The following is a 21,833-nucleotide window of genomic DNA, read 5'->3' as shown; positions in this document are numbered from 1 at the left end:
TGTTTATAACCACACCTCATGCATGAAATTATCCAGTTGTGCCATTACTCCATGGCAGACCAGAGATTTTATTGCATGTGCACAGCCTTTTTGGCATTCAAGTTGTTGGTGTTTCATCTTTTTGACTGGCAAGGGTGTGCCGCCACCCAGATGACTCTAGACTCTGCCTGGAATGAGCCTGAGCAATATGATGATTAAAAAAGTCAAGATATTAATCCAATTGGGATTCCACCCAAAGGTGAGTACACAGGAGAGATTTTTGAGCCAGGTCTTTGTCAATTAAATTGAAATACAAAAATATTAATAGCACAGGGCATGGCATAATTACTATAGGTGTTGGTGGCACAGAAAGATGTTGTTTGTGCACACTGCTTATCGCCTTAGTAAATAATCTGGAGCATTAGAGTATCCCATGAGAAATCAGTTCCAATCACGCTACAAACAAATGAAATCAGTTTATTAGGGTTTACTGCACTTCGTAAATCATCCTTATTAAAGATCCTTGACGTATACCTCAAATCTGAACTTTATTTTAATTATTTTTAGATAGAATATGGAAAGATTAGAACCCCTGTTAAGTCTTTATTTATGTGCCTTCCCCCCTGTTGAGACTCACCCTTTGTATTAGTCCTGGTGACCATTTTCACTGGGATAGAATGTTATGAGAAAACTAAACTTTTATAAGAGTCACTGGAATAGGAATAGAGGGGACATTTTTCAATTTAGGCTACTGCTTGAGAGGGGTTTTTCTCATTCCCTGTTGTGTCTCTGGCGTAGAAAGTGAAAAGATAACTTTACCTTTACAAAAAAGTCCAACCATCCATTTTCTCTAGGCACCCTGACAAAATCCCAATAGCCCTCCCCCTCCACAAATCTGCACTTAGAAAATGTAAAGAAAGAGGACGCACTGCCTAGTGCAGTGGTTCTTAACCTGGGTTCGATCGAACCCCAGGGGTTCGGTGAGTCAGTCTCAGGGGTTCGGCGGGGGGGCAACAGGGCTATTGCTCCCCCCGAGAAATACTGATTGTGAGGCCAACCCCCCCCGGGAAATCAGAGCTGCGGTCGGGACGACTCACAGCCATTACACATAGACACTTGACGATCTGCGCCCTGTACCTCCCCCAGCAGGTTTCCAGCCTATCTCCTGCAGGCTGCTTGCTGCTTGAGTGGGCGGGATGGGGATGTACCTGACCACGGAGATCGCGCCCGCCTGGAAGAGGGAAGTGTGAGCAGCTGAGAAGAGGGAGCCGAGTGAATTTTCCTGGAGGTAGGCTCAGCTAGCTGTACATGGTGGATTAGTTTGCAAGCACCTCTATGCTAAGTCTGCTGAGTTACTGCAGCTTAGCATAGAGGTGCTGTTAGCTGACAAATGGAAATGCATGTCCTTTTCATTTAGCTCAATAAGCATTGTGAATGCCCCCTGGTGTGTGCCCTCCTGATACCCCATGGTATGCCCTCCCAACACCTCCCCCCCAGTGTGTGTCCTCCTGACACCCCATGGTATGCCCACCCAACCCCCCCCAGTGTGTGCCCCCCTGACACCCCATGGTATGCCCTCCCAACACCTCCCCCCAGTGTGTTCCCTCTTGACACCCCATGGTATGTCCTCCCAACCCCCCCGTGTGTGCCCTCCTGATACCCCATGGTATGCCCTCCCAACACCTCCCCCCAGTGTGTGCCCTCCTGACACCCCATGGTATGCCCTCCCAACCCCCCACCCCAGTGTGTGCCCTCCTGACACCCCATGGTATGCCCTCCCAACCCCCCACCCCAGTGTGTGCCCTCCTGACACCCCATGGTATGCCCTCCCAACCCCCCCAAGTGTGTGCCCCCCTGACACCCCATGGTATGCCCTCCCAACCCCACCCCATTGTGCCCTCTTGACACCCCATGGTATGACCTCCCACCCCCCCCCCCAGTGTGTGCCCTCCTGATACCCCATGGTATGCCTTCCCAAGCCCCCCCCCCCAGTGTGTGCCCTCCTGGCTCCCCCAGTGTGTGCCCTCCCAACCACTGATGTGTGCCCTCCTGACACCCAGTGTGTGGCCTCCTGACTCTCCACTGGTGTGTGCCCTCACTACCCTCCCCCACAGTGTGTGTCCTCCTGACCCTCCCCCCAGTGTATGCCCTTCCAACCCCCTGGTGTGTGCCCTCATAACCCCCCGGTGTGCCCTCCTGACCCCCCCCCCCCCAGTGTGTGCCCTCCTGACCCTCCCCTGGTGTGTGCCCTCCCAGCCCCCTGGTGTGTGGCTTTACTGATCCCTGTACACTGTCCTATCCTCTGTCCTGTCAACTCCTGTCCTCTGCCCTATTCTCTGTACACCGTCCTACAGCCTACTGAGCACTCTATACTTCCCTACAATCAACTGACCCGTATACACTGCCCTACATGCTACTGGCCTCTGTACACTGCCCTACATCCTACTGACCTTTCTACACCGCCCTAAAAACTACTGACCCCTATACACTGCCCTACATGCTACTGACCTCGCTACACTGCCCTACAAACTACTGACCACTGTACACTACCCTACAAACTACTGACCACTGCACACTGCCCTACAAACTACTCACTACTGCACACTGCCCTACAGCCTACTGACCTCTGTACACTGCCCTACAGCCTACTGACCTCTGTACGCTGCCCTACAGCCTACTGACCTCTGTACACTGCCCTACAGCCTACTGACCTCTGTACACTGCCCTACAGCCTACTGACCTCTGTACACCGCCCTACAGCCTACTGACCTCTGTACATTTTACTTTGTATGATACGTTTAATTCAGTTCTGTAAACAACACCTTTTTTCTGGCAGTGCACCTCCCGAGACTAGACTCATAAAATCATATTTTATTTTTCCAATTAAGAAGGGTTCGGTGAATGCGCATATGAAGCTGGTGGGGTTCAGTACCTCCAACAAGGTTAAGAACCACTGGCCTAGTGCATTATCCAACATGTATTTATTGCAAAATATAAAAACTACCCGCAAGCATGAGATAATCAGTGCAATTAAGAAAGCCACTTTTACGTAGCTTGAATGTTCCAAGATCGATTGCCTCCAGACCATTGGAGAACCATGCCAGGGCCCCTGGTGGTTGACGCATTTCAAAGGGTTTTCCTTCTTCCTTAGAGCCTCTGAGGAAGAAGGAAAACCCTTCGAAGTGTACTTGGATGTGTACTTGTGTTGGATAATGCACTAGGCTGGTGCTCCCTCTTTCTTTACATTTTCTAGAGGTGATAAGGACACTACCAGTCCTAGAGCGCAGCAAGGCTTGAAGCAATATCCTCTGCAAAATGGACTACCACTCGTATCTGTGCCAGGTCACCATACTTATACTTACCCTGATAGAACCGTCACTTAAATCCTATGATATGTTCATCCACAATCTACCGCCTGTATCTTTTTTCATAAAACCTCCCACAATATGTTATTCAGCCCCCATGTACTTTTCCATTATAGACTTGGTGAACAGCCACCACATCCATCCAGCAAAACTGCCTATTGGTGGTACAAGGCACGAAAACCCTCGACATAATCCACTTCTTCAAGAGCCAAAACGGGGGTGACAAGACATTTCTAAACCCCCAATTGCTGGTCATTATTTTATGTGCAGATGCACTTTCATGGCTGTGGTTACCTGGTGCACAACAGGGGGAGAGATGGTACCCACACACCAGGAAAGACCCACAAGGGGTCCATATACTAAGGGATAAAACCACCCCAGACAGCATACCACCCAGAGACATCTACAGCCTTAGGCTGGCCATACAGTACATTAAACGATTTTCTTTTACAATTTTCCTTTAGAATGACCAAAAACAATTAATATGAGGTCAAACATAAATACTTTTAATTTTTATGCAATCAGGCAGACCCTGGCACTACATGGTTGAAAGTAAATCTAAAGGAAATTGAATAAGAAAATTGTATAATGTATGACCAGCCTTAGATACTGTAGTTGACCTTGTATGGTCCGTCTAAAAAAGGAATTTAGGGAAGCACTTAGTAAAATCCCTCAAAAGATGGTATAGACCTACATTATTCCTAACATAGTCTCAATCTAAACCCATGAAAGGAGCACATTGCAATTACTTTTGCCAATATCCTCTAAAGGGTTAAATTGCTTCCAAAATTTCAAAGAGAATTCAAAGACCTGTAATCTGTAAGAAAAGGCAAAAAAAAAGACTATAGAGAGTTTTATGGCAGACCAGGGGGCTCACATCAAGGCAGCAATTCCAAACCATTGTACATGTATGCCAAGTCTCATACCTAAAAAGGAGGTGATCTCTGGTCCAATATCCTGGTCCAGAGAGCTCACTTAAGAGTGCCTGGTGAAAGTTGAAAGTTGAGAACGAGTCTGGCTGTCCTGCTTACCTCTCCCTCACTGAAGAGTGTCCAGTGGATACTGGAAGGAGGCATCTGGTGATCCTGTGACATTTTGAGTACTGACCTGGGTTCAGTGTTCTAGTGACTGAGTGCTGTATCCTTTGGGTGGACAAGCCAGCATTACTCCTGACTGGTATAGCTTCTAAAAAGAGAATAAACTCTGACAATTGTATTTGTTCCTGCATAGAGACTGCCAAGAGAGACTTAGCAAGGTGAAATCTGGAGTATCCCATACCACCCTACACCCCATCCAATTCTTCAGAAATAAAAATTCTAAAAAGACATCCCCTAGACCAGTGATGGCGAACCTTGGCACCCCAGATGTTTTGGAACTTAATTTCCCATGATGCTCATCAACTCTGCAGTATAATTGAGCATAATGGGAAACTAAGTTCCAAAACATCTGGGGTGCCAAGGTTCACCATCACTGCCCTAGGCCGATTACTGAGCCAGAATGAGTGAAAGGTTGCTGTGTCCCTGGCTGCTTCTGGGGAAGAACCAGTTAAATTACAGTGGCTCCTTCAGGGGTAGCGCTACAAATATAGTATTAATGTGACTATGATTATCATTTATTTGCTATGATTTTGAATCATGATCTATATAGTACAGAGAAAATGTGTTTTCCTTGTTCCAGAGTGGGTTAGAACCCTCTGCCAGGGAGATTTCCCTTCACTTCCTGCCAGGTCACAGGTCACTGGGATAGGAAGTAGGAAGTCATCTCTCCAACAGAACACAGACCCCCCCCCCCCCCTCCAATTAAAAAGATATTTAATTGTGGAATGGTGAATGACAAAAAAAAACTTTGTCAGGGTTTTATTACTGTTCATATTATCACTAAGAAGATTCACCCTCATTTTCCTGTCTTGTTGGTGGTTGTGGCTAGGACAGTAAGCTTAGGAATATCTCCCTATACCCTGGTACACACCATTAATATTACTAATATTAAAAAACCAAACAGCTCCGGTCAGAGCCGCTGTACTAACAATTCGATGTTAGTATAACACTCTCCCCCGCTAAGCTATTGGGTTCTGACAGGGGAATGGCTGCCCAGCCAGAACACTGGGGTCAGCGTTCTCCACCTCTGGCTGAGAGTGCTGATCGGGAGACAGTCAGCTGCTGGTTTTCGGATGGTTTCTGTCAGACCGGCTGCCATACACACGGGCCAAATGTCCACCGGTTTTTATTGAACTGGCTGATGTCGCCCGACATTCGGCCCATGTGTATTAGGCCTAAGGGAGACAGACAAGAGTAAATTAGTAGCAAAACTTTCAAAGGTTTTTTTTTTTCCCCCCTTTCAGTTTAACTTATATTATTCTGGTGTGTAGATGGAGTATTATATATTTATTGTTGTCACCTTCCACTCCTCTAGATGCCAATTCTCTGCTTCCAGTATGTGATGGGTCTCCAGGATTTGTTCGGGTTTCAAGTGGATCCGGCAGTAAGTACCTATTTTAATCTATAATTATTGTTTTGTCTTCAGGGACGAAAAATATTTTTAGCCCTTTTCTGTTTCTTTTGAAGTTCCTGCTTTGTAATTCCTCACGGTGTTTTAGCATTTCTCCATTTTTTAATTTGATCTTTTATTGATTTTACATATTTCACCCATCAAATAATATTGCAAGCAGATAATACTGCATATAAAGATGCTCTGCTAATACTGTTCAAAAGAGATGTGGAAAATAAAAGCTAAATAATTCATCTATTATATCGGATTAATTAAAGGGGGGGGGGGTATGATGACTTTGTATAAATTCATAAATGCTCCATATATAATAAACTTGGTGCAAACTTGGTGTTCACTTTAAGGTCATTGCATATGACAAGAGGGCACTGTTTAGACCTGGAAGGAAAGACATTTATCCTCCATGTGTGGAAAGGCTTCTTTAGACCCCATTCACACTAGCGCGACTTGACAGGCGACTTGGTCGCCTGACAAGTCGCGGTGGGTCGCCTGCCATTGATTAGCACAGGACCCGTTCTAATAGGAGCGACACAAGTTGCTCCGACTTAGAAAAAGGGGTCCTGTACTACTTTGGGGCGACCTGGAGGCGACTTGCATTGACTTCAATGATATGAAGTCCGTGCATGTCACGCCGAGGTCGCGGTGCACGCTGTGCACCGCGACTTCACAGGTCGCCCCAGCAAGTCGTGTCGCCCCTGTGTGAATGGGCTCTTACAGTAAGAGCTGTTAAAATGTAAAATAGACTTCCTCAGGTGTATGCTCTACCCAAGTAAATAGATTGCTTTATAAAAGTGCTAAATCAGTTTCTAAATTCACAAAGAATACTGTCTATTAAAACACAACTAAAGGCTTCTGTGTGACAGTCTAAAGTTAACAAGTCCCAAATTCGGTTACAATGTGATGCACCAGTCTCAAAAAGAAAAGAAAAAAACATCCTTTGCCTTCTGTGACAAATCCTCCTTCATTTGTGTCTCACATACTCCCCTTCCCAGACACTGCAGCTCACATTGGGAGGCTTTCAGCAATAGAGACAGTGCTGCCAATACAGAAAGCAGTGGGAAGAACTAGGTGCGCTCAGGTGCTGATTGACAGGCTACAAGCCATGACAATGCTGATAGCCCCACCGTCTGTGACATTTTTTCATCCCAATGTAGGGGAACCAGGCATGAGTGTGGCAACTCTGCTCCGAATTCAGGAGCAGTACAGCAGTGTTGCCATGCTATCACAAAAAGTTGCATTAGGTGGAATTTTCCGGCAGGATCAAAAGGTATTAGTGGGACTTTGCAGGGAGCTAAGAAAAACTGTAAGTGCAGATGTAGCTATAATCAAGGCTTCATGCAAGCCGCAGCTAAAAAAAAAAAACACTTATTTTACAGGCACTTTACTTTTTTTTCAAACACCCCTATGTGTCCATGCACGCACAGGCATTTACAGATGTTTAGGGGCAAAAAGCTGGATGTACCAAATTAAGGAGTGGAGCGAGCTTTTGGGCAGAAATAATGCTCAACACGCCTAATTACATGTTAACGCATCTAAACGTGCCTAAACTCTAGGCGTATTCAGGGCTTCAGCGTTCATTCATTTCATTGGCCAGAAAAAAATAATATTTTGGCCAATGAAAAGAATAAAGGCCCAAATTCTTGAACAAATCTAATTCTGCCTAAATGCATTTAAAGTGGTTTTAGGTGCATTTGTAACGTTGCTTTTCTCCTGGCTGGAGAAAGACGCTCAGAAGAGCTGGGCAAATGCCCAGTGTGCATTAGGCTTAAGGCACCATGCACACTAGCGTTTTTTAACCACTTCTGGACCAGAAGGTTTTCCCCTAATGACCAGGCCATTTCTTACAATTCCACATTGCGCGGTCGTGCGATGTTGTACCCAAATAAAATTGATGTTCTTTTTTTTTTTTTTACCCACAAAGAGCTTTCTTTTGGTAGTATTTGATCACCTCTGCGATTTTTCTTTTTTGCGCTATAAACAAAAAAAGAGCAACAATTCTGAAACAATGTTTTTTACTTTCTGCTAAAAAAAATTCCCAATAAAAAAAAAAAAAAAATAAAAATCACATTTTTTCATCATGTTAGGCCAATATGTATTCTGCTACTCTATTTTGGTAAAAAAAAAAGAAAATCCCCATAAGTGTATATTTATTGGTTTGCACAAAAGTTGTCATGTCTAAAAACTAAGAGAAAGATTTATGTCATTTTTATTTATTTATTTTTTTACTAGTAATAGCGGCAATCAGCGATTTTTAGTGGGACTGCAACATTGCGGGGGACAGATCGGACAGCTAACTGACATTTTTGCCACTTTTGGGGGGGACCAGTGACATTACTACAGTAATCAGTGCTTAAAATATGCACTGCTACTGTACTAATGAAACTGGCAGGGAAGGGGTTGACACCAGGGGCGATCAAATGGTTAAATGTGTCCCTAGGGAGTTCTTTCTAACTGTGTGGGGGATGGGCTTGCTGAATGAACACAGAGACCTCTGTTCCTAGATAGGAGGAACACAGGATTTGTGTGTTCATTACTGACAGAGCGATTGCAGGTGCCCGGCGGACGTCGTGGCCGCCGGACCCTCTGTAGCCAATTGGCACATGCGCCCCCACTAGCGGTCTGCAAAATGATGTACAGAAACTACAAAAACTATTTTTTTCTGCTCCTAGACGCTGAAGCTGAAAAATGCAAATAGCCCTTAAGTAGTGTGCATTGGGCACATAGGATAACACTGTTTAGCTTCTAGGAGCAGAAAAAAATGCTAAAAATAGATTCTAGCTTAACCGGTTGCCGACTGCGCACACTATATTTACTGCGGCAGTCAGCCCCGTCGATCTACGTCGCTAGCCTGTCACCGGGTTTTGAGCCAATAGCGGGCGAGCGCGCTGAGGCGCACGCCCGCCTCGGCTCGTTCACAGAGGAGTGCGGGTCACACTACGATCGTCGGTAGAGCGGGAGAAAGGCAGGCGGCTTATGTAAACAAGCCACCTGTCATTCTCCCCTGTGTAAAAATGGAGATCAGACGGTTCTACTATGTAGAACCATTGATCTCTGTTTTTACACTAGGAGACCTGTCCCACTACAGTTAGAAACACGCCCCTAGGACACACTTAACCCATCCCTGTCCAATACAGTTAACCCCTTCCCTGCCAGTGTCATTTTTACAGTAACAGTGCATATGTATAGCACTGATTACTGTAGTAATGTCACTGGTACCCCCAAAAGTGTCAAAAATGTCAGTCAAGGGTCCGATCTGTCCGCTGCAATGTCGCAGTACCGTAAAAAAAATTGCAGATCGCCGCCATTACATGTTAAAAAAAAAACATAAAAAATGACAAAAATCTTTCCCTCTGTTAGTAAACGCGATAACTTTTGCGCAAACCAATCAAAATACGCTTTTTGCGATTTTTTTTACCAAACATATGTAGCATAAAACAAATTGGCCGAAAATGTTAAAAAATTTAGATTTTTACATTTTTTTGGGGGGAATTTCATATTAAAATAAAGTGAAAAATATTGTTATTTTTTCAAAATTTACGCTCTTTTTTTGTTTATAGCGCATGATCAAAAGATCGCACAGGTGATCAAATACCACCAAAAGAAAGCTCTGTTTGTGGGAAAAAAAGGACGTGAAATTTGTTTAGGTACAGCGTCGCACGACCGCGCAATTGTCCGTTAAAGTCACGCAGTAACAAATCGCAAAAAAAACCCTGGTCAGGAAGGGGGTAAAATCTTCCGGGGCTTAAGTGGTTAAAAAAAAAAATCGAGCATAAGGCTTTTTTTTTTTTTTTTTTTTAATGGAGGCCATTGTTCTACTTTATTATTTATAAGAGATAACTGCATAGATTGTTAATCCATGAAATATCAGTTGCCTTTGGGGATCAGGGTTTTTTCACTGTTGCAATAAATTGGACCATGCTTTAGTGATTTGCTTTCCTCTGGATCAGCCAAAGCTTTTTTTAATTAATTTAACTTTGTCCTTTGGTTAAACTTAAGTGACATACTTCTTTTTTTTTTAGCCCAATTATAAATATATTACCCACTGACTAATATATGAAAAAGACAGTCTATGAATTTGTCGGAAATAAAGACAAGCACAAAAAATGATAAAAGTTGTGTCAAACTGTAAACTCGGGAAAATAATGCAATACTAAAAATAATTTAAAAATAAATACATAATAAAATGAGTATCTAACTTTCCTTTGTTTCTTGTATTTGATATTTAAATCCCAGAAGTAAATATTCAGTTAGATAGATACTGCATTAATACTCCTGTTTTCAAAGTTTTACTTCTATTTTTCCGCGAAGCAGTTGCGTAGTGGAATTAAATACGATTGTGTGGTCCAGTAGGCACTGGTGTTTGACTACAGTGCACTCAGCATTCTGAAAGACCTGGTCATATAACCACCCAAAACTTCAAGCCTGTGTGTGGACCCTTGAGATGATGGGGTGTGGGCAGGATGTACAATTCCAATAGGAGAAAAGGGTATGTTAAGGCATTTCCAGGTAAGAATCAGTTAGATATCATAACAAGCACAGTGCAGTAGCTATCATAACAAGCACAGTGCAGTAGCTATAAAGAGACAAAAACTTGTGAGACCGTATTGAAGCTTTAGCCCTAGCTCACACTGAAGCCCCCCGAAGTCACCAAAAGTAGTGCAGAAACTACTTTTGGGAATCAGTGCGGAGCCGCAAATTCGGCATTGCACTCATTTGGACGGTGCAGTTGCCGGCTCTAATTTGGTACGGGGGCTAAAGCTTAGAATTGTTAAATTAATTATGTACAGCTCATAGGATTTAATTACACACAGGCACATGGGAAGAAATTATCAAAACTGGAACAGACAAAATCTGTGCATGGTTACCAATCAGCTTCTAAATTCAGTTTGTTCAGTTAAGATTTGAAAATGAAAGCTAGATGCTGATTGGTTGCAATACACAGCTGCTGCAGATTCAGGCTGCTTTGGTCCTGATAAATTCCCCTCTTAAGAGTTTAAACGAGCTAAATAAAGTGTGTTGTTTTTATTTGTACTCTTATTCTTCATCTTGTATGTTGCAGGCCAGTCTGGATCTATGAGTGGAGGAAGCAGCTCCCAGTCTGTCTTTAGCGGCAGCATGTCAAGTGGTGGAGGTGGAGGCTCTGGTAGCCAGATTATCTCTTCTGGAGGAGGTGGAGGAGGAGGAGGAGGAGGTGGAGGAGGAGGAGGAGGCTACAGCATTTCTGGAGGAAGCTCTGGAGGTGGAGGCTCAAGTAGCCAGAACATTTTTTCTTCTGGAGGAGGAGGAGGTGGAGGAGGAGGAGGAGGAGGAGGAAGAGGAGTAGGAGGAAGCTACAGCATTTCTGGAGGAAACTCTGGAGGTGGAGGCTCAAGTAGCCAGACCATTTTTTCTTCTGGAGGAGGAGGAGGAGGAGGAGGCACATTTGGCCAGTCCAGCATGTCCGGTGGCAGTTCATTTTCTGGAGGTGGAAGTTCAGGTAGCCAGAGCTTATCTTCGATCCAATCAGCGGGAGGAAGCTCCCAGCACAGCAGTGTCATCGTTGGAGGAAATGTCAACCGTCCTCAAAGACCAGGCAGTGGTGGAGTGATTGTAGGTTCATTCGGCCAAAACAGTATGTCGTCATCTGGTGGAAGTGGAGGACTCATTTCAAGTTCATCAAGTGGAGGAGGTGGCTCATCTGGGCAAGATCAAGTCGTCCTTGGAACAATAAAATTTGTCCCTGTACAAGGAGGTGCAGTTGGTGGAGTAGCAAGTGGAGGTTCATATGGTCAGGGCAGTTTAGTTTCTGGTTCTTCAGGTGGGGGAGCTTTTGCAGGCTCATCCATGGGAAGTGGCAGCAGCCACCAATCATCAAGTGGAATGGGAAGCTCATTTCATGGATCTTCCAGTGGATCATCAAGCTCTTTTCATGGATCTTCAAGTGGATCATCAGCTGTAGGCACAGGTTCATTTCAAGGCTCCTCAGGTTTAGGCACAGGTCAATTTCTAGGATCATCGGGTGGAGGCACTGGTCATTTCTTTGGATCTTCAAGCGGAGGCGGAGGTGGACATGGAGGCGGAGGCGGACATGGAGGCGGAGGCGGACATGGAGGCGGAGGTGGACTTGGAGGCGGAGGCGGAGGTGGAGGCGGAGGTGGGGCTGGAGCTGGAGGCGGATTTCAGCAAATTAGCAGTGGAGGATCTGTCGGCGGTGGTGGTGGTAGTATAATAAATCCACCTAGACTGCCAGGTAAAGTATAACAGTTTATTGATTGCACTATGTTTACCATTTATTACACACATTTTGATTTATATATAATTTGAAATTTCAGATAATGTTGGTTCATGTGCACTTTTCTTTATATTTTTTAAAAATTAGAAATGACACCATATGTTACAGGCAGGGTAAGGGCTTGTGTTAGTGTTTCAGGGAGGGTTAGTGTTACAGGTGGTGTTACAAGTAGAGGTAATACTAGGGTTACATTGAAGGTGGGTTAGTGTGTAGGTTTTAAGCACCTGACCTCTGGAAGATTTACCCCCTTCATGATCAGGCCATTTTTTGCATTTTGGTACTGCGTTACAAACCTTTTGGGTGGTAAAACAAATTACATATATTGACAACTGTGCAGGCATACAGCGCTGTACCAAAATAAAATATATGTCCTTTTCCCCCCCCACAAATAGAGTTTTTTTTTTTGGGGGGGGTATATAATCACCTCTGCATTTTTTTATTTTTTGCGCTATAAACAAGAAAAGATTGTCAATTAAAAAAAAATACATTAAAAAAACAATATTTTTGACTTTCTGCTATAAAACCTATCCAATAAAAAATTTAAAATTTCTTCATCATCAATGTAGGCCAATATTTATTCTGCTACATATTTTTGATGAACAAAAATCTCTAAAGCATATATAGATTGGTTTGCGCAAAAGGTACAGTGTCTACAAAGTATTGGATTATTTTATTGATTTTATTTGATCAGTGACTTATAGCAGGAATGCTATATTGTGGCAGACATTCAGACACTTTTGACACTTTTTGGGGACCAGTGACACTAATAAAGTGATCAGTGCTAAAACTATGCACTATCACTGTACTAATGACACTGGCTGGGAAGGGATTAACATCAGGGGCAATCAAAGGGTTAACTGTGTGCCTGACCAGTGTTTTACTATACTGTGTTTGTCTTAAAGTTGGGGTTACAGGGAGGTTTGGCATTAGGGTAAAAGGCAGGGTTAGGTGCAGAGTTACAAGTGGGGTTAGTTTTAGGGTTACAGGGAAGGTTAGTGCTAGGACTAATGCCAAAAATCTGAATCAGAATAAGGTGAAAACACCTTGCACTGTTAAAATGCATTCATGTGAAATATTGTACCTGCCAACAGATTGAAATTTCTGTTCATCCAGTCTTGTGATTAACAGGGCCCTGCTATTTATATATATACAGTGGGTACGGAAAGTATTCAGACCCCCTTAAATTTTTCACTCTTTGTTATATTGCAGCCATTTGCTAAAATCATTTAAGTTCATTCTTCTTCCTCATGAATGTACACATAGCACCCCATACTGACAGAAAAACACAGAATTGTTGACATTGTTGCAGATTTATTAAAAAAGAAAAACTGAAATATCACATGGTCCTAAGTATTCAGACCTTTGCTATGACACTCATATATTTAACTCAGGTGCTTTCCATTTCTTCTGATCATCCTTGAGATGGTTCTACACCTTTTTGAGTCCAGCTGTGTTTGATTATACTGATTGGACTTGATTAGGAAAGCCACACACCTGTCTATATAAGACCTTCCAGATCAAAATGCATGTCAGAGCAAATGAGAATCATGAGGTCAAAGGAACTGCCTGAAGAGCTCAGAGACAGAATTGTGGCAAGGCACAGATCTCTCCAAGGTTACAAAAAGATTTCTGCTGCACTTAAGGTTCCTAAGAGCACAGTGGCCTCCATAATCCTCAAATGGAAAACGTTTGGGACGACCAGAACCCTTCCTAGAGCTGGCCGTCCGGCCAAACTGAGCTATCGGGGGAGAAGAGCCTTGGCGAGAGAGGTAAAGAAGAACCCAAAGATCACTGTGGCTGAGCTCCAGAGATGCAGTCAGGAGATGGGAGAAAGTTGTATAAAGTCAACCATCACTGCAGCCCTCCACCAGTCGGGGCTTTATGGCAGAGTGGCCCGACGGAAGCCTCTCCTCAGTGTAAGACACATGAAAGCCCGCATGGAGTTTGCTAAAAAACACCTGAAGGACTCCAAGATGGTGAGAAATAAGATTCTCTGGTCTGTTGAGACCAAAATAGAACTTTTTGGCCTTAATTCTAAGCGGTATGTGTGGAGAAAACCAGGCAATGCTCATCACCTGTCCAATACAGTCCCAACAGTGAAGCATGGTGATGGCAGCATCATGCTGTGGGGGTGTTTTTCAGCTGCAGGGACAGGACAACTGGTTGAGGGAAAGATGAATGCATCCAAGTACAGGGATATCCTGGACAAAAACCTTCTCCAGAGTGCTCTGGATCTCAGACTGGGCCGAAGGTTTACCTTCCAACAAGACAATGACCCTAAGCACACAGCTAAAATAACGAAGGAGTGGCTTCACAACAACTCCGTGACTGTTCTTGAATGGCCCAGCCAGAGCCCTGACTTAAATCCAATTGAGCATCTCTGGAGAGACCTAAAAATGGCTGTCCACCAACGTTTACCATCCAACCTGACAGAACTGGAGAGGATCTGCAAGGAGGAATGGCAGAGGATCCCCAAATCCAGGTGTGAAAGACTTGTTGCATCTTTCCCAGAAAGACTCCTGGCTGTATTAGATCAAAAGGGGGCTTCTACTAAATACTGAGCAAAGGGTCTGAATACTTAGGACCATGTGATATTTCAGTTTTTCTTTTTTTAATAAATCTGCAACAATGTCAACAATTCTGTGTTTTTCTGTCAGTATGTAGCAGAGACGTAAGCCACAAGCCTGGGCGAGGAGAATTACAAACCTTTTGGGTGTTCAAACAAATGACATAAACATATTTCAATGAGGAATCTATCTATCTATTGACCTGGAGTTCCACTGAGCATGCTAAGTACTTTAAGGGCCAGTTCACACCACATGCAGTCCAGTGCATGTTTTTTTTTTCTGCATCAAAAACACATGGAAAGTAAGTTATATGGCTTCCAATGACATAGTTCACACCAGTGCGGTCAGTTCCAGGGCCTTCCAGTTCCAGAAAAAAAAGGCGAACATGCTGCATTTTTCCTGCACTGGACTGTCTGGCATGTCTGGCACTTAAAACGTATTATCACTCTCAAGCAATGTTGTTAGTCCAGCCCCATTCTCTGTAAATTACAAAACCCCTCTGTATGTTATGGAGATGAGGAGATGGCGAGGTGTTCTGTATTCCTAACAGACGTTCTGCCTTGTGACAATGCTGCTTCTTCATAAATATAGTGAAGTAAGGGGGCTTTGTAACCCTAGGTCAGCAATTGTGGTCCCCATAGGATCACCAGATAAAAATAAGGGTAAAAAAGAAAACGAATGTAGCCACTACATCTATGGACTGTTATTGCTATTATTACAAGTACCTATAAAGCACTGTCAATTTATGCAACACTTTACATCTATAAATATTGTATATTCACATTCGTCCCTGCCCTCAAGGATCTTACAATCTAAGGTCCCTAAGTCACATTCATACATACACATTCTAGGGCCAATTTATACAGGATTCAATTAACCTACCGGTATGTCATTGAAGTATGAAGGAAGGAAAAACCAGAAGAGAGGAAATCCATGCAGGTACGGGGAGAATATGCAATCTCCAGGCAGGTAGTGTCATGGTTGGGAGTCAAACTGACAGTCCCTAGTGCTGCTAAGGTGCTAACCACTTAGTCACTGTGCTGCCCATTCAGAACCTTGCAGCTAGTAAGCTGCAATATATTATTTTATTGTTCTTGGGTTTAGAAACACTAACACCTAGTTGGCCCAGTTATATCAACAGATGTTTAGATGCCACCATATTTGCTCACCAGCTATTTGTTCTAATATCTTGTCTGACCTTTTTTGTCTATAGGTGGAATAAACCCACATGATATTCCAGTGTCTAAAGGCTGCAAGAATGTAGGAGGGGGTGGATGTGAGTATTATTTTTGCTATTTGTTTATCTGTTTCAGTAGGCTAAATAATAGTTTCAGCTTTAGAGAACCCAAAACTCTAAGGTGATACGGGAGATATTCCAATCATGATCCTTATTGAGTCACTGAAAAATTCCATCAACTCAAACTATTGACATGTTGAATAACACACAGTGGGGGAGATATACTAAAACTGGTGCACACAGAACCTGGTGAAGCTACGTATGTAACCAATCAGCTTCTAACTTCAGCTTGTTCAATTAAAGCGGAGTTCCGGCTTCAAATACCTTTTTTAACTAAAAATACCCCTATAATACTAATCGATCGCCCTTTACAGAACCGCTATTCTCATACTTACAAGGTGTACAGTATTGGATTTTAGTCAAAATCGTACTTTTAAAAACGCTGTCTGGGCGCGGCCATCTTGGATGTGGGCATCTGAAGCCGCAGTGTAATCTGCTGTGTCCTTCTTCCTGATTCCAGGGAGTGTTCTGGGAGTACTTCCTGATTCCAGCCTCCTGGGAGTGATGACAAACAGCTCCCAGGATGCAATGCAAAGGCGGAAGTGATGTTGGTGGCCACGGCCACAGAGGGGGTTGAAGGAGGAAGTACAATCAAAAATGCCCTGAAAATAAGGTAAGGGACCCCCGAAAAAAATTGAAAATGCCCAACTGTTGATCAGCATAGCGAGCTCTCCAGGAATCACTAAAGTTGCAAAATAGGCCGGAACTCCACTTTAAGATTTGACAATAAGGTCCCTTTCACACGAAGGTTCCAATCAGGTCCATCTGTCAATTTTCTAGGTGGACCTGATTGGACAGTCCATTCACTCCATGGACCAGTGGGTGTCCTTTTACACCGCCTACCTCCGGTCTGGTCTGGTCTCCTAAAAGAAAAAAAAAACAGAAAGAAGGGGATCCGTCCTTCTCCGTCTAGGAGGAGCAGATCGGAGGGCAGTTGGGTGCAAACAAAAAAAATGGAGTCTGTTTACTCCCGGCCACCCATAGAGCAGAGTGGGCTCTGTTTGTGTCTACTCTGCATAAACTGTGTGGACACGGACGGCTCATCCAACCGCTCTGCTCTGATCAGCAGACAAATCCCCTGCTGATCTCAACAGAGTCCTCCCCATGTGGAAGGGGCCTAAAACCTAGCAGCTGATTGGTTATTATACATAGCTGCACTAGATTGTGTGTGCACCAGTTTTAGTAAATCTTCCCTACTATGTTCTTTGGGTCTTGGGGGTTTCTGCATTCACCCTTACCACAACTGTTACTTGATGTACTTCTGTGTTGATGTTACATTTTGGATAGTGCAGCAGACAAAATAAGAAGACCTTGCTTGTCTTCACAATGGCCGCTGAGAGAAATATTACACAAAAAAGGCTATGGGTTAGCTCACCATCCTTCATCCATTCATCCTGAATTATCAGTGTGAACATAACTAACAGTATCTAACAATGTTTTGCTTACTATTAAGGAAAGCAATACCCCACACTGGACATGCTTGAAGCATACTTTGCTTCATTTGAGAACTTAATGTATGCATATATCCTTGTTGCAGCTGGCCATGGAACCGGAGGAGGAGGAGGTGGCCTCTCCCAAAACCAGGTGTCCGGTGGTGGTACTGGAGGTGGTACTGGAGGTGGCTTTTCCCAAATCTCCCAATCACAAAATCAAGGCTCCAATCGACCAGGTGGAGGTTCATCTGGAGGTAAGAATTCATGGTTTCAACCGACACCACTCTTTCAAAAGATACTTGCATTCCTCCTCAAGAGATTTTGGAATATCTCAAATGAATTCCTACTCACCCTCATAACAATCTGACTATACAATCTCTGTGTAATGTGAAGTCTAAAGGCCCGTACACACGTACCGATCATCGGCCGAAAAGCTTCGGCCGACGACCGATCTGCCGATTGTTAGTATGATGCCTCCGACAGCCGACAGCGCACATTCGGCCGAAAAGAATCTGTCATGCAAGCATTAAAATTTTTGTATGCCGACACCAGAGCGGCCAATTGTTCGCCAGTCAGTACAGAATTCGGCCGACAGACAGCAGATTTGCAAGACTGGGCATGCTCAGAAAAGAAAAAACACAGGGAAAGTTAACCATTACATAACATCACTTCTGCAGTCGGCGGACAAAATTCGTGTGCAGTCTTTTGCACTTTTCAACAGACACCGACAGCCCTGGACAAAAGACGGCCGATACGGGGCTTAAGGGTCAACTTCAATAACCAAAATGTTTCCAACCAAGAAGGGCTTCACATTTCACAGTTGTCAGTAAGTCTACATTTTGAAAAATCAGGTAGTAACTTGTGTGTGTCCAACGATTTCAATAATTTGACAGTTAAGCCTCGTACACACGCGTCGAAAATTTTCGTCCGACGACCGACCCGCCGATTTTCGGCTTGTTAGTATGATGCTTCCAACAACCGACTCCGACTTTTCGGCTGAAAAAAATCTGGTGTGCAGGCTATAAAATTTTTGTCCGCCGTCAACACAACGGCCGATTTTCGTGCAGTCAGTACAGATTTCGACAGGGAAAAATCTGATGAGCAAGACTGGGCATGCTCAGAGAAGAAAGAACACAAAGAAAGCAAACCAACACATGACATCACTTCTGAAGTAGAATTTTGTCGGGCGAGAAAATTTGTGTGCAGTCTAGGCACATTCCAACCAACAAAACACCACTCTGGACAAAAGACGGACGATCGGTCGGCCGATAATCAATGCGTACTAGGCTTTAGGCTTTTTAGGCAGAATTTGTAATACTGTTTTGTGTTTTTAAAATTGCTGCATAGTACAGAAAAACACCAGATAATCCGCCAAAAGACCAATGAACTCCTAACTTCCTGTTTGAACAAATGATGTCACCTCTGCTGCACTGAAATTCCAAGAAGTGTTGTCAACTCTGCTGGGGGTATTACGTTCTGGACTACAAAACACCCCCTCATATGTAATAGGGACACAGAGATTGGAAGTGTTCTGTAGTCCAGCAGGGGAAAACGTCCGTGTAGCAAAGGTCCTATGGTGTCAGCTCACTACATGATGTTAGAATAGAATCTTAATGCTTTTCACAACAGCATGCTACATTACTATATATGTATATATATATATATATATATATATATATATATATAGCCATACAGTTGTTAAAAGACCTATAAATAAAATCACAAAGAAAATAGGTACATTGTACAGTACAGAGTATATTCACTCACCTATGCAGCCTGTCAAACCATGTTTATATCTAATGCTGGGTTCACAGTTATGTACATACTTATGCAAATTGGATGCAGGTTTTCCACCATCCAAATCGCATGATGGGAGAGTGTAACCGGCTTTCAATGGAGCCAGTTTACACAGCTCCTGGGTGGCCGCGGTCCGCACTGGAAAAGGGTCCTGTGTGTCTTTGGCTCCGTTGCAGGTCCAAATTCAGGCAAAAATTTGGACCTGATACCCAACCGAAACGGAGAACAGCAGAGGGAATGCGAGCCGCGGGCACAGCTAGTGTGAAACCAGCCTAAAAGTCCCTGTCTATGGGTCGTGCATACTTAAAGGGATTGTATAGTGTTTTGTATGGACTTTGTTCTTTTTTTTTTTTCTTTAAAAAAAAGAAAGTGGCTTTTTGTTAGTTTAGTTTTAGATAATAAACATGTTATAGGAAGAAAATGTGTATGAGGTGCTGCGCTGTAAATCTGGTAATGTGCATAAAGCAATATGTGAACATGTGAAAAAAACTTGATGATAAAAATCAAGATAAAATCAAATATCTAATACCTCCTACTAAAATGATGGTAAATTACATGTATGTGACTCAATGTATAAAATAAATACAAATAAGCATACATAAAAATGACATGCATGTAAAAATTTATAAAAATGTGCTTTATGCACATTACCAGATTTACAGTGCAGCACCTCACACACATTTTCTTGTATACACTGTATTAGCCTGGGTTTGCTATATTGGTGTTCGCCGTCTGTTTTGGTTGTTGTTTCCCACTATAGCGATAGCGCGAGAGTACCACTAACCTAATATAGGACTATTTTTGTACTGACATATGGCACTTTTCCACTGCAAATACCGGCTCGGCTCTACTCGGCCCTGCTTGCTTTTCCACTGCTGGTACCGCATGGTACGGGGTTGGAACGGTTCGGTACGGTTTGGTATGGTTTGCTTTTCCACTAAAGTAGTACTAAAGTTAAGTGGGTGGGATAACAACGGGGTGGGTGGGATTCTCTGACTAATCAGTGGCTAGTAGTGACTGCATGCAAAGGATTGTGGAATATGGTACCGGGTATGGTACCTCTTGGAACCACAATCGAGGTGGTACTGTTTTTGAGAGCCGTACCGTTTGGTTCCATGCAGTGGAAAAGCGCCACCGTACCGTACCGAACCGTTCCTACACTGTACCATGCGGTAGCAGCAGTGGAAAAGCACAAAAGCGAGCCGAACCATTCAGTTCCATGCAGTGGAAAAGCACCAATATACCACCAACAAACAGAGCTCTTCACCTCTTTTCATGTGTTTTATAAACTCTCCTTAGTGCATCTTTAAAAACAAAAACAAAAAGTCCCCTGTTTACAGAGTTCAATAGCTCAATTTGAGCTGTACACACACTAGTTTATTAGTGCAGATTTTCTTCTCTCCCTTACATCAATTAGCTCCATAGTGTGCTATAAATACCACATCACAGCTATGTAGCGTGTGCAATTTTAAAAGACTATATATGTATTAGTATTTTTCCTTAACATGATGGGTTATGTACAATATCTATTTTGATTATTCAGAAAAACATATCAGTTTTATGGGCACTCATCTCCAGTATACGTCAAAGCATCCTAACCTATGGGAAAAAAAAGGTTGGTAGAACTGTAAGCTAGATTGTCTTATCTGTGATGGGAACAGATTGGGCAAGAGCCGAGACAGGTCAAGATGAAAAGTGGATTCCTTGAACGTGATTACCAGTATCAAAATATCTTACATAAAAGTGGCTAGTCATGGGCAGGACCAAAAGTTGTAGCCTAGTGTGGCTTCTTTTCTGTCCTCCAACACTGTGATGAGACAGAATACCTCTGTTGGAGAATTGTATATTATCATATCACCGGAACATTGTATGCGTTTTCTATGCTTTTTTTTTTTGCCTTCTCTCTCAATAATAACCAGTTGTAAATTTCTCTTTCTCCTAAAAGGTTTTTCCCAGCAGTCACAATCTGGAAGATAGATTCTTAATGGGCCATACACAATAACTACGGTACTTAAGTGGTAAGTCAGTGGACATTATGACCCATTCTATGAGAAAGGTTTGGGATCACTATCAAAAAGGAATTAGTTAAAATCAGATAAAATAGATAAATAAATAAAAAAAAAAGCTAATTTATGAAACTAAAGCTTAGCTCTAAATGACATTCAGACAAATCACACAATTATGTAAAGACATATATATATATTTTTTCCATTTTATTCTTGTGCTGTCTTATGATCATAATGGCTCTTGCCAGGTCCTTTAGATCAGTGGTCCTCAACCCTGGTCCTCGGGGCCCACTAACAGGCCAGATTTTAAGTATTACCTTGGGGGGATGCAGACTAGAATACTGCAATCACTGAGCAGCAAATGAGATCACCTGTGATGTAATTTAGTTATCTTGCAAACCTGGCCTGTTAGTGGGCCCCGAGGACCGGAGTTGAGGACCACTGCTTTAGATGACTATATTCTAGAGTTGCTTTACTAATGAACAGGAAATTAAAATAAACAGGGGTCATACAACTAGCATATAATAAGCCTTACTATGGCCATGTTTGTTTTTTTTTAGTCTGGGATGGTGGGGTGGGGTGGGGGAGGGGTTTCTACCTCACTTCCTGTCCT

At 43.2% G+C, this 21,833-nt stretch overlaps 1 protein-coding gene across 1 annotated transcript in view; it reads left to right on the top strand.

The window, feature by feature from the left end:
* Positions 1-21,270, top strand: part of LOC309560190 (uncharacterized protein) — a 30,043-nt gene extending 8,773 nt beyond the window's left edge. Inside the window, exons 3-8 of the mRNA XM_082263763.1 lie at positions 5,757-5,825; positions 10,909-11,892; positions 11,959-12,078; positions 15,901-15,963; positions 17,522-17,671; positions 21,160-21,270. Coding sequence (XP_082119889.1) covers positions 5,757-5,825; positions 10,909-11,892; positions 11,959-12,078; positions 15,901-15,963; positions 17,522-17,671; positions 21,160-21,191 — 1,418 coding nt within the window. The 3' untranslated portion in view covers positions 21,192-21,270. The remainder of the gene's footprint in view (positions 1-5,756; positions 5,826-10,908; positions 11,893-11,958; positions 12,079-15,900; positions 15,964-17,521; positions 17,672-21,159) is intronic.
* Positions 21,271-21,833: the final 563 nt, after the last annotated feature.

This window comes from Pelophylax lessonae, assembly GCF_965119305.1.
Source record: "Pelophylax lessonae genome assembly, chromosome: 7".
In the NCBI taxonomy this organism is placed as follows: Eukaryota; Metazoa; Chordata; class Amphibia; order Anura; family Ranidae; genus Pelophylax; species Pelophylax lessonae.
Note: the sequence above shows the minus strand (reverse complement) of the source record. Positions and strands in the feature narration are given on the sequence as shown.